General features: G+C 42.6%; 1 protein-coding gene across 1 annotated transcript in view; it reads right to left on the bottom strand.

Moving 5' to 3' along the window:
* Positions 1–11,644: 11,644 nt before the first annotated feature.
* The window catches only part of colq (collagen-like tail subunit (single strand of homotrimer) of asymmetric acetylcholinesterase), a 122,525-nt gene continuing 120,301 nt past the window's right edge, over positions 11,645–13,868 (bottom strand). The window contains exon 17 of the mRNA XM_041183344.1: positions 11,645–13,713. Within this exon, the coding sequence (XP_041039278.1) occupies positions 13,644–13,713 (70 nt within the window). The 3' untranslated portion in view covers positions 11,645–13,643. The remainder of the gene's footprint in view (positions 13,714–13,868) is intronic.

A 13,868-nucleotide genomic window follows, 5' to 3' on the forward strand; every position in this document is an offset into this window, starting at 1 on the left:
TCTTATCTTACTGAGCAGCCTCCTATGCGGCACCTTGTCAAAGACCTTCTGGAAGTCCAAGTGGATAACATCCATTGGCTCTCCTTTGTCTAACCTATTACCTCCTCAAAGAATTCTAACAGATTTGTCAGGCAAAACCTTCCCTTGATGAAACCATGCTGGCTTTGCCCGATTTTACCATGCACTTCCAAATATTCTGAAATCTCATCCTTAGTAATGGACTCTAAAATCTTACCAACGACCGAGGTCAGGCTAACCGGCCTGTAATTTCCCGTCTTTTGCCTCACTCCCTTCTTAAACAGGGGGGTTACATTAGCGACTTTCCAGTCTTCTGGGACCCTCCCTGAATCCAGTGATTCCTGAAAGATCACCACTAACGCCTCCACTATCTCTTCAGCTATCTCCTTCAGAACTCTGGGGCGTAATCCATCTGGCCCAGGTGATTTATCCACCTTCAGACCTTACGGTTTTTCTAGCACGTTCTCCTTGGTAATGGCCACCATACTCACCTCTGCCCCCCAACTCTCTTGAACTTTGGGGATGTTACTCATGTCTTCCACCGTGAAGACTGACACAAGGTACCTATTCAGTTCCTCCGCCATTTCTTTGTTCCCCACTACTACTTCTCTAGCGTCATTTTCCAGTGGCCCAATGTCCACTTTTGCCTCTCTCTTACCCTTTATATATCAAAAAAACTCTTGCAATCTTCTTTTATATTACTGGCTAGTTTACCCTCATATTTAATCTTCTCCCTCTTTATTTTTTTTTAGTTGTCCTCTGTGACTGTGTCACATGAGATGGGGCATGTTTTTAATTTCAAAAGAAAGTTTTTATTTAAAATGTAACAGCTTTAGGAAACCTCATCCCACTCACGGATGAGGTTTCCTTCAAAATGTAAAGGCCGCTTGGCCTTTTTGCCTGCCCGCTGACTGTTAGGCTAGACGGTCAGCGTAAAATTCAGGTTAATTAGGTCCTTAATGGCCTTAATAGGCCTTTCAGTTATCGGTGGACGTGCAGCCAACTCCAGTGCACACCTGCCGAACAAAATATTGCGACAGTGCGCGGTGACATCGGGACGCACGCTCGACGTCATCGCGTGCCATTTTACGTTCCAGTGTGTCGGGCATGCAACCGCACGCTGAATGTAAAATTCTGGCCATTGTTTTGATGGGGCCCATTTAATTGAAGCCTGCTTATCATTGTATAGTGTCGGTTACGTATTCACAGACTGTAGTAGATATATTTTTGGATTCAATGTCATTGATCAGCTTCTGTCAGCGTGTTTTCCATCCCATATGATTTAGACAACAATGTAACTGTCCAAAAGTTTGTTAAATGAAATTATGACCTGGAGATCATAAGAATGGATCCCCTATGCGTACTGGATACTATGATCTTACATGAGTTACCAAATGCATTCTCCTACATTTTTAGAGAAATGACTGAAGAGTACTTTAGTGAGATGATAAGCCAATTGTAAGCCAACAAACTGATTCAATTGTGCATTCAATTTTCCAGTGAGATGTATTTATTTCCTATCAATTCTCATACCACAAAATAATAAACCATGAAACTCTGCCACTAAAATAGCTAAACTCATTTACAACTTAACAGTCTTTGAACTAAGTGGTACTAACCTTTTCTTTTACAGGCCATACCTCAACCATTGGTCTAATGCTTTCTCCAGCTGAAGTTCTGTGAATTGAAATTCTTACTCCTTTAACCAAAACTCTAGCTCTTTTACATTTTCCTCTGCTAAATAGGCTAGCTCAATCTCTTTGTTATCTTGGCATTATTGAACATAATGCTCTTGTTTCATTAATATATTATTTTTAAACCTAAATCACCTTGTGCCATTTAAGCAAATTAGATCCTGGGGCAAAACTTTCAGCTTTGGAAGAGGGGTAAAACAGGCAGTGGCCGGTGTCAGAAGCCTGTTTTTTTTAAGTCTGTTTAATGGGATGTAGGTATCAATAGCAAGGGCAGAATTTGTTGCCCATCCCTAACTGCCCTTGCCTGTAACATATCTATCCCATTGGACTTTCCATCCTACTTTGAAATCCTATTTTACTTACACTTAAAAATGCGATTCATTTGAAAACCAGGTGGGGCCAGAGCCAGGGGACCCTGGGCAGGAAGGGGTTTGGGTAGCTGCAATTAGCACTAACTCAAATAAAAATGTTCAAAAAACACCTACCAAAGGTCTGCAGATGGGCCATTAATTCAGAGGCTGTCATTGAGTTTAGGACAGGCTTCAATGGGCATGTCTTCAGCATGTGATATCAGAGGGAGCGTGGCTTCACCATGATTGCGCCTCACCGCGAGATCGCCCCAGTCACCTCACTAGATCACTCTGCAGCTGGGGGAGCGACAACCCACTGCAGCTCGTGACCAAGGAAGGATTGTAGTTTGTCATGGTCAGTGGCATTACCTCTGTTTCACTGTTGACTGCAAGATCCTGACCGTCATATTCCTTTGAGGATTCATTGAAATATTAACATTTTTTGAAAGAAAAAGCACAGTATAGTGGATAATTTGGCTTCATTGCCACAAAATAGGCGAAGACAGATTATCTCATCGAAGTTTCAGCTCATCTTCTATAGTTGATGGATTTTTTGACTGGCATCAGAAAGAAAGGTAAGAACAGCCGGTTTGTAATAGGAAAGATTGATATATCAGGAGAAGTTTCATTTCTGTACCTGTGGGCAAGTCATAATCTAATATTTTGGCATCCACAAGTGATGGTTAATGCTGCACTGATTTTTTTTGCATGCAAGGGACAAGGTCTGAGTGAAAGCTTTAAAGGCAGGGGCAAAGCGTTGGCCACTTCAACATTAATACTCTGTAAATATTTGTAAGTTCTACAGAATGTTGAGGTGCATCTGTGTGGTTAATGGAAGTATATGTTTAAAATGTGTTCTAAAATAAACTGACATCGTCAACCTTAGTGAGTTTCACTTTCAGATGCCAAGCTACACCCACCAACCCACCCACGAGGCAGCAGCTGTGCAGACAGGTAAGAAATTGGCACAAGGTGTGGTTGATTCACAACTAAAATTCCCACACTTTAGTTTGCCCAGTGCTGTCTTCTCTGACATGCAATTTAAAAAAATGAAGCATATTTATCCTTCCAGTCCTCAAAGTTTCTATTCTTCTATTCTTCAGAGCACATACAGACTCGAAACATTAACTCTGTTTCTCTCTCCATAGATGTTGTCAGACCTGCTGAATTTTTCCCTAATTTTCTGTTTTTATTTCAGATTTCCAGCATCTGCAGTATTTTGCTTTTATCTCAAAGTTTCTATAACTTGCTATTCATCAGCAAGTATTACAAAATTTCACATGAAAAGCAAGAAAATTAGGGTCTGTAAAGACCGAAAATTCTAATTCCCACCCCTGAAACAGACATTTCCCATAATTGTGGGGGTGGGACTGGAGTCAGCGTGGGGGTTCATGGATGCGCAACTCGTGGAGGCAGGTAGCCCTTTAAATCACCAGCTGCCTCAACTGAAGTGGGATTTTGGAAGGCCAGAAGTGTGAAACCCAACTGCAGATTAGAAAAGGTAAGGGGAGGTCTGAACTCTGGTGGATTTGTTTGGATAGCCAGGATACCCCTTTGGACAGGGTCCCAGGACAGCTTTGAGATTGCTAAAATTATGCAGTTTACACACAAACTCATTGGAACTGTCAAGCTGTCAAAGAGTTAACCAACTGTCAAGGAACAGTTCATCTGTCAAAGGACTGTCTAGCTGTCAAGGAACTGTCCAGTTGTCAAGGAATTGTCAAGGAAGTGTCATAGCTGTCAAGCAAGTGTCACCGCTGTCAAGGAAGTGTCCAAGGATGCTGGGTGAGTTGGCATGGATGAGGCAAAGGGAGTGTGTGTGTGGACGGGGGTGGTCTGGTGAGGAGTAAGAGCTGGAGGAGCGTTTCTGTTTTAATCTTTCATTTTATTTGAACACAATGCCGGTGCGCAGAGGCTGGTACCTGGCAGCTACCACTTTCATTCCGGAGTCACCTGCCCAATTTCAACCTAGCCCACGCGACCATAGATCTGATCTGTGGGCAGACATTTTTAAAGGCCAGGTTCACAGAGCTGGGAAATCTCCCAACTCTGCACGCCCAATCCGGGGACAAAAACCTGGGCCTAGGTGTTGAAAATTGCACAAAGGAATTAGAATCCTTTTGAAAACAGGCACTCACCAAAAATCTTTGGCATTTGCTTATAAAATCAAACTGTCCAACCGAGTCAGGAGCTTTTCTGAGAACCGCAGCGCTTGATTTATTTTTTCATGTATTTTGTGTCATACTGAAGAATGACATAGCTATGGAAAGAAATATTAAAGTCATTTTTTAATTTCATACTTAAAATTATTACTGCTGGCAGCATAGAGCCATTTTCTAATTCAATTTCTTTCTAGCCTGGCTTTTCTTCTCATAGGTAATTTAATTTTAGTTTTTTTGAATGTTGCCCACATCAATCAGTAAGACTTGTTGCTGCAAAGCGTCCACATTGAGAAATGGAAAGTAGCCTACTTTGAGTTTCAGACTGAGGTGCATGTGTCTGTGTAACCACATAATGCAAGCATTAAAGTTGAAAATACAGCTGACGAGAAATACAGAGGTATTTACCATCGGTTTAAGTTAGAAACATAAACTGTTAAACTTCCCTTATTATGGTGATATTTATTGTGGGTCTTTACAGCTCTACTTCTGCCCATCTGCTGATATAGAACAAATTATAGATGAAATTGTAAATGGGGAGAGCAGTACCAGAAGGCTAGTGTAATGCTACTTGCTCAAAATCTGTTTTAGAGTGTAAAAGCGCTTAGCAGTGCTATGATATCCTGCAGGGCAACAGAACACAATCGCCACAGCCATGTTCTAACTTGGTAAAATATACTAAAGAAAATCAATCTCTTTGAATTTGCTACCTAACACCATGTAGCAGCACCATCACTAGAAGGATTTTAGCAGTTAAAGGAGAACCTCACACCCCGCCCTCCCCTCAGGAACCCCTTCTCAGAGGAACTAAGATGGGCAAAGAATGCAGCCTTCTTAGATTGAAAAAGTTGATGAATTAAATAAATCATTAGATATTGTAGGGCTAATGCAATAGTAACGCAGGAAAAACACACTGTTCCAGTTCAGTGACCCTTTATTCCACAGACATTAAACATATAAGTACTCCCACGAAAAAGCCTATCTTAAAGAAACAAACGCCTCACAATGGACAACAACTGCTTGACACTCCGAAAAGAAAGTGTTGAGAGCTCAACTCCTTGTTTCAAATCAACAACGTTGCAGACTTGTTTGCGAGACAGTGGGAAGCAGGATGCCTTGCTTTCAACTGGAGTGAAGGCTATTGATTCTGAAACTACCTCTCTTTTTACCTCCTATCCCTATTCTTCTCAAAATTGGTTTAGGCTTAAAACTATACGTGAAGCACAATAAAAACTAAGTAGAAATCTGACACACGTGTGGCACTCCTGTTGCTAGTTCTACTCGAACACTTGAGCAACAGACTATCTTACCATCCACATCACACTAAGCCCATTGCCCTATCCCCACCCCTATAAGCCTGCCAAAGGAACTGATCCATCGACCAAAGGGACGTCCAGCAGTGAAAGATTCTGCACCTTGGTGCTCTTCACTACTATCGCCATCTGCTGGACCTGGCCCATAGCCACAGTGGGCACAGTGTAAATTGGGGAGACAGCATGATCCTCCTGCTATACAACGGTGCAAAGACTCTATAGCACCAGTGCTTCAAAAGATCAGCTAAAAACCAGGGGCTGGATTTTTCCTATGGGCATCAGGATCCTGTCGTCTGGCTGAAATGGGAGACAGGATCCCACACTGTGTGGGAACAGCCACTCACCTGTGATTTTCCACAAATTGGCCAATTAGTGGCCAGAGGATGGGCTTGCTGTCCAATTGATGATAGTGAATGGGCTCTTGAATTTGGAGGACCAGTAGGAAGCCCCATAGCTCCAAAGGAGCAGAAGTTGGTTTTTCAAGATAAGTTAGAGAGAAGATGCCCCAAGATGGGAGATGCCCTTTCCCCAACATTTTAAAATGTAAAATAAACAATAGACTGAGTGGGTGGGTCACCACAGGGCGACCTGTGACTGCAGCTTAAGCTAGGCAGGCAGGGCGAGCCTTTAAATTTGCCTGGAGTGCTGGTCCATCCCCAGTGTGTCTCCTCGAGGCCACTTTCAGGCAGCTACACAGCTCACCAGCACCTCCAGAGACCTGGAGGCTATTGGAAAATTCTAGTTGACTTCCAACAACAGGCTTTACTTAATAAGCCTTAACAGGGTCAAATTGGCTACCTGCTGCTAGCCCAGCTGTAACCTTCCCCTGATCACACCTCTGGAAAAATTGCCTGTGAGTGGAATGGAGCTGGAGAATTGCTATCATGATAACTTGCCATCATAGAATTGGACGATTTCCAACACAGGACAGTTAACAAAATGATGGTCTGGGCATCACCAACTGAACATTTATGGAATTAAAACTATTGCAGTTCCTAAACCTGATGCCATTGTTGTAGAGGCCCTACAGAACCAGGTGCACTCAGTCAACGCCACCTTGCATGATCAACAAACTTGTTATCCTGGGAAAGCCATGTCCTCTCATTCTGCTTGCTTCTCCTCAGCAGAAAGATAATGAACTGTCCTCATCTGAAGTCGATGACCCCTGTGCACACACCCCCACCTCCAGATGCTGCAATGGATGGTGTACTGGCAAATGTTGCTGATGTCTCCCACTAACCCCTCGCCAACCCCCAGGTGTAAACATTGAGGATGATGGTTACCTTTATGGCCACTGGCATGTATTCCTCACTCTGGTGTGAGGCTTCAGGCCTGGTTGAAGGAGGTGGCAAAGTTCAGTGACCGCCTCCTTATTGAACCTGAGGCACCTCAGGCATGGCTCTTGGGTCAGGCATAGTTAGAGAAGATGCTCTCAGAAACTGTTTACTGGCTGGGGTCTTCTATGTAGAATTCTACTTTTCTGCCTTCTTTGTGGAGCTTCCTTATTTTGCAGCGTTTGCTCCATTTCCTGGTCCTTTTGCAGAATCAGAAGCACTAATCAGTCACAGAATCAGAATCACAGAGTCACACATTACAGAAGAGGCCCTTCGGCCCATCGAGTCTGCACCGACATGTGAGAAACACCTGACCTACCTACCTGCTCCCATTTATTAGCACTTGGCCCACAGACTTGAATGTTATGACGTGCCAAGTGCTCATTCAGGTTCTTTTGAAAGGATGTGAGGCAACCCGCCTCCACCACCCTCCCAGGCAGCGCATTCCAGACAATCACAACCCTCTGGGTAAAAAAGTTTTTCCTCGCGTCCTCTCTAAACCTCCTGCCCCTCACCTTGAACATATGTCCCCTTGTGACTGACCCTTCAACTAAGGGGAACAGCTGCTGATGTCCACCCTGTCCATGTCCCTCATAATCTTGTACACCTCGATCAGGTCGCCCCTCAGTCTTCTCTGCTTCAATGAAAACAACCTAAGTCTATCCAACCTCTCTTCATAACTTAAAAGTTTCATCCCAGGCAACATCCTGGTGAATCTCCTCTGCACCCCCTCCAGTGCAATCACATCCTTCCAAGAATGTGGCGACCAGAACTGCACATAGTACTCCAGCTGTGGCCTCACCGAGGTTCTATATAACTTCAACATGACCTCCTTCCTTTTGTAATCTATGCCTCGACTGATAAAGGCAAGTGTCCCATATGCCTTTTTCACCACCCCACTAATATGCCCCTCTGCCTTCAGAGATCTATGGACACACATGCCAAGGTCTCTTTGTTCCTTAGAATGTCCTAGAGTCATGCTGTTTATTGAATACTCCCTTATCAAATTACTCCTTCTAAAGTGTATCACCTCACACTTTTCAGGTTTAAATTCCATCTGCCACTTATCTGCCCATTTGACCATCCCATCTATATCTTCCTGTAGCCCAAGACATTCAGCCTCACTGTTAACCACCCAGCCAATCTTTGTGTTATCAGTAAACTTACTAATCCCACCCCCCACATAGTCATCTATGTCGTTTATATGTATGGTGAATAACAGGGGACCAAGCACAGTTCCCTGTGGTACGCGCCACTGGACACTGGCTTCCAGTCACTAAAGCATCCTTCTGTCATCACCCTCTGTCCCCTACAACTAAGCCAATTTTGAATCTACTTTATCAAATTACCCTGTATCCCATGTGTATTTGCCTTCTTTATAAGTCTCCCATGTGGGATCTTGTCAAAGGCTTTGCTGAAATCCATATAAACTACAACAACTGCACTACCCTCATCTACACACCTGGTCACCTCCTCAAAAAATTCAAATTTGTTAGGCATAACCTCCCTCTGATAAAGCCATGCTGACTGTCCCTGATCAAACCTTGCCTCTCCAAGTGGAGATAGATTCTCTCCTTCAGAATTTTCTCCGATAGTTTCCCTACCACTGACGTGAGACTCGCTGGCCTGTAGTTCCCTGGCTTATCTCTACAACCTTTCTTAAATAGCAGAACCATGTTAGCTGTTCTCCAGTCCTCTGGCACCTCCCCCGTGGCCAGAGAGGAATTAAAAATTTGGGTCAGAGCCCCTGCGATCTCCTCCCTTGCCTCCCTCAGCAGTCTGGGACACAAATCATCTGGACCTGGAGATTTTTCCACTTTTAAGCCTGCCAACACCTCCAATACCTTGTCACTCCCTATAACAATTTGCTTAAGAACTTCGCAGTCTCTCTCCCCGAGTTCGATACCTTCATCCTCATTCTCTTGGGTGAAGACGGATGTGAAGTATTCATTCAACACTCTAGTGATGTCCTCTAGCTCCACCCATAGATTGCCCCCTTGGTCCCTTATGGGCCCTCCTCTTTCCCTGGCTATCCTCTCCCATTGATATACTAATAGAATATCTTGGGATTTTTCCCTACTTTTACCAGCCAATGCTTTCTCATCTCCCCTCTTTGCTCTCCTAATTGCTTTCTTAAGCCCCACCCTGCACTTTCTTTACTCCACTAATGCCTCTGCTGATTTGCTTCCCTTGTACCTGCTAAAAGCCTCTCTTTTCCTTCTCATCATAACCTGAATATCTCTGGTCATCCATGGTTCTCTGGGCTTGTTACTCCTTCCTATCACCATAGAGGGAACATGTTGAGCCTGTACCCTCCCCATTTCCTTTTTGAATGCCCCCCTACTGCTCCTCTGTAGATTTCCCCACAAGTAGCTGTTCCCAGTCTACCTTGGCCAGATCCTGCCTTATTTTACTAAAATCCACTCTCCCCAATCCAAAACATTTTTTTGCAATTTGTCTATTTCTTTGTCCATAACAAACTTTAGCTGTACTATGTTGTGGTCGCTATCAATAAAATGCTCCCCCACCACCACCTCAGCCACCTGTGCGGATGCATTCCCCAGAATTAGGTCCAGCACTGCGCCGTCCCTTGTTGGACCCTCTACATATTGACCTAAAAGGTTCTCCTGTACACATTTCAAGAAATCCACTGCATCCAAGCCCTTAAAACTATGTTGATCCCAATTAATGTTGGGAAAGTTGAAATCACCTAATATAATTACCCTATTGTTATTGTTTTTACACACCTCCACAAATTGTGCACATATTTGCTTCTCAATTGCCTGCTGACTATCTGGGGGTCTATAATAAACATCTAACAATTTGGTTGCCCCTTTTTTATTCCTAAGCTCTACCCTCAAAGCTTCATTCGATGCCCCTTCCAAGACATCTCTCCTTACTGCAGTAACTGACTCCTTAACTAATAATGACCCCAGACCTGGGTCGGGTATTCCTCCCTACTCCCTGACTGTAAGCACCAACTCTGAAAAACCTACTCCAGAAACATGGCACAGTAATTCCAGTAAATCAGCCTAAGCAGAAGTAAATCAAACACCCTGACTGCAACTTGTTGATTGACCCTTTAAATAGTGCTGGTGCAGGGCCCATCATGCAATTGAACACTTGATCTTTGTTGAGTGACATGTGAATTAATTGAATGGACATGGGTGCTCCAAATCTGGACAATAGGCTGCACACCAACTGGTAGGGCTGTATAACATCAGAATCTCACCAGTTCAATTTCTTCTAGCACTTGCCAGAGATGCCTACCTAAGTGCCCTTCTCAAAATCCTGGAATTCCCTTCCTAACAGCACTTTGGGTGTTTACACCACATGAACTGCAGCAATTCAAGAAGGTGCGTTTTGGGAGAGATCGGAGGGAGAGATTGGAAGGAGAGATGGGGGCATTAGTTAGAGACTGGAAGAGAGATTGGAATTCCAGGGGAGAGTTGGTCATTGCAGATTTTGATGAATTTTGACCTTGAAACAGTACTGTAAGGAAAATTTGTAATTTCTTCAAAATGTCGGTGGAATCAGTAATTGGTTTTAAGAATGTTTGAAAAGCAATCTGCCTCTGATCTCTCCTTAACCCCACCATCTCACCCTCCCCATCTCGCTCCCTAACCCCCCCTCCCCATCTATCCTCCTGATTGGCTCTATTGCAGAACAAAATCATGCAGCTTGTCAGAACACATTATCGTACAACAGAGAGCAGCAGGAACCCACCTGTTCTAATGGTTTGAGAATTCTAATGGTTTGCTTCATTAGGGTTTTTATTCACCCAATAACCTGATTGCAGGACCACAGGAACAGGAGTAGGCCATTTTAGCCCCTTTGAGCCTTTTCTGCCATTCAGGCAGATCTGTTTCTTAACTCCATCTACTCATCTTGATTCCATACCCTTATTTAACAAAAATCTATCAATCTCAGCTTTGAAATGTTCAGTTGTCCTTGCCTTTTGGAGGAGAGTGATCCAGATTTCTGCGCCTGTTGTGTGAAGAAGTGCTGCCTGACATCACTCATGAACACTTAGCTCTAAGCTTAAGGTTATATCCCCTTGTTCTGGACTCTACCAGCAGAGGAAATTGTTTCTATATACCTTATCGACTCCAAGTCATTTTAAACACACACATTGTGGTATAGTTCAGCCTCTGTGCATGGCTTCCTGAGAAGAATCATAAGCCAAATGTGTAGGAAATATCCGTTGTCCTGAAACACTAACCTTTCACTTTAATGTGCAAGGATAAAAGAGATAATTTAAACTTGTATCACTTGCTGAAAGCCAAGTGATATCAAACCAGCAGCTTGTTTTACACCTTGCTTAACTTTATTTTCCAAAAACTACTACTATTGGCTTCCTAAAATAGGCCTCAGCCCCCTTAAATATGTAAGTGAGGGCTGACATCTGTTTGAGGACCGCGCCCCCCCCCCCCACCCATCCCCCGCCCACTGGGTAAAATGGTTGCCAATCAATGGGTGCCAGGTTGCTGCTTCACACTACCTCCTGGATTGCTGATGAGAGCGGAGAGGGCCCAAAATTCACCTTTTTCAAAGTGGGGAGCTGCCTGAGGAGATGTGACAAGCAGTGGCCGCTCACTCAAATAATATTAGTGAGGCCGGGGGTCAAATTTCACAGCAGTCCTGGACCTCCCATTTGCTGTATGTGCTGCTTATACAGCATACTTTGGAGCTTGTTAATTCTATTTGGCATAGTAACTCTTATAAGAATTCTTTGATATGCTCTGTGGAACTATTGAATGAGGAACACACAAAACATCATTTAGTTTTTTTTTATTTATACTGATTATAAATTCCAGTATCACAGACATGCGAAGGTACATGTAATGCAGCAACATGTTTTGTGAAAGAGAGAAAGAAAAATGTACTTTAACTACAATGATTATCTTACTGTACATATTTCCAGTGGCAGACTGATATTTAACTATTGTCAGCTTATTGCTTGTGATGAGTATAGGTCATGCAGTTTATCTATTCACCTCATTATGTACTGCCACTGTGGAGTCAGATCCAGCTTCAATTGCAAGGCATTCACATTTTAATATGTACCATTCTAAATATAAAGTGGATTATTTAACAAACTTCATTTTAGGAAGAATGAAAATATAGTGAATGGTGGAAGGGACTCTTTGTGCATAATTCTTCCTGTACGTATAGCCAACAGTTTAAATGTCCCGCTGCACAATTAGAGAGTATAGAGTCTAGTTTTGGTCAGTACACTGTGGGAAGTATGCGAGGGCCTTTGAAAGGGTGCAGAGATTTACTATAATGGTTCCAGGGATGAGGGATTTTAGCTATAAGATTAGGCTGGAGAAGCTGGGGTTGTTCTCCTTGGAGCAAAGGAAATTGAGGAGAGATCTGATAGAAGAGTACAAGAGCATGACAGGTTTAGATAAGATAGACAACGAAAAGCTGTTCCCATTAGCTGATGGTACAAGGGCTAGGGGACACAGACTTAAAGGTTTAGGGCAAGAGAGGCACGGGTATTGCGAAGAGCAACTTTTTTTTTACATAACAAGTGGTAATGACCTAGAACTCGCTGCATATTAGTGTGGTACAAGTGGAGATGATCAATGATTTCAAAAGGAAATTGGATAGCATTAAGAGAGAAATAAACTTGCAGTGCCACAAGGAGAAAGCAGGGAAATGAGACTGACTGAATTGCTCTACACGAGCCAGTATGGAGTCGATGGATCAATGGCTTCCTTCCATGTTGTTGTGTCTCTATTATATGCACCCATCAAATAATGTGAGAAAACATACATACAAGGTGATGGGTGAAGGCAGTCAATGGTATATCTGGCATGCAACATTTCAATAAAGAAATTTTACATTCAGGTGAACATTATTTATATTCAGAATGAGAAGTTCTCTTGGAAGCAAAAAGAAGCCGTGTGTCCTTCCCTACATCTGTCACTACTTATATTCACCCAAACATCAAACCTCTCTATATGTCATAGCCCGCACTCAGCTGACAACCATTATTTGGTAGATTTCTAGCATTATTAGTCTTTAATAAGGAGAAGTATATACAGAATTGGGACATTATACATGTCTCTTAAGAACATGACACCCTGTAGGGTCATAGCTGATCCGATTGAGCCAAGGCATGGAAGAGTTTTTTCTTTGTAGTTGTTGTCTTTGTGCATAATATTCATACAAATGCAGTAAATAGTGCTTCACATTTCAGCAACCGAATTCTTGACATTTTTATGTTTTTTTCTGTATCAATACAGCACCAAGGATTCAGTAGGTTTTTTCCTAGCGTAAGCCCAGGTATAAAACTACAGTAGTCTGTACTAGTGCACGGTCGAGGTATGGCAGTTTTGACTCCAGTCTCTTGTGGAACAATATCACATCTTTTATATTTCTGCCTGAGAATTGTCAAATGAGGATGAACAGTCTTTAGACATGGCTATCTAATATATATATATATATATATTTATATTCACACACATATGTAACAACATGTATATATGTATATGCATACTTGAAAGGTCTCAGTAGAAATCAAATATCATCCTTTTCAAAGCTTTGTTGTTGGTGTTTATATTATTTTAAGACAAAATGCAATGGTCCTAATTGTCATCCAGATAATGACCTGAAATAAATCTCGGAAATCTAAGTGCCTTCCAGCTGCTGGTTATGGTTATATTGAACAGAGGTTGTATATGTGCAGCCCAAACCTGTTGGTTCTGTGATAGCACCAAATGAATGTGGTTACAGTGACATGTATCCCAGCAGACATCTTTCAGTTTCATGTGAAATATCGACAGCTTGTGGAGTCAATGTAACAATATGAAGTGCATTTCAGTTCCCCGTAAGACCTAAAGCAAACAAGTACAATACAAAAAGTGAACCAGAATCTTTAAATATGCTTTCAGAAAGGGCTGTATGTACAAAAAAACTCAAATAGATAATACAGTACACAGCTGGTATCCACAATCAAAGGGCAAACAAAAATGGGAAGGATTAAAAGAAA

The sequence above is a fragment of the Carcharodon carcharias genome, chromosome 3 (assembly GCF_017639515.1).
Source record: "Carcharodon carcharias isolate sCarCar2 chromosome 3, sCarCar2.pri, whole genome shotgun sequence".
Classification (NCBI taxonomy): domain Eukaryota; kingdom Metazoa; phylum Chordata; class Chondrichthyes; order Lamniformes; family Lamnidae; genus Carcharodon; species Carcharodon carcharias.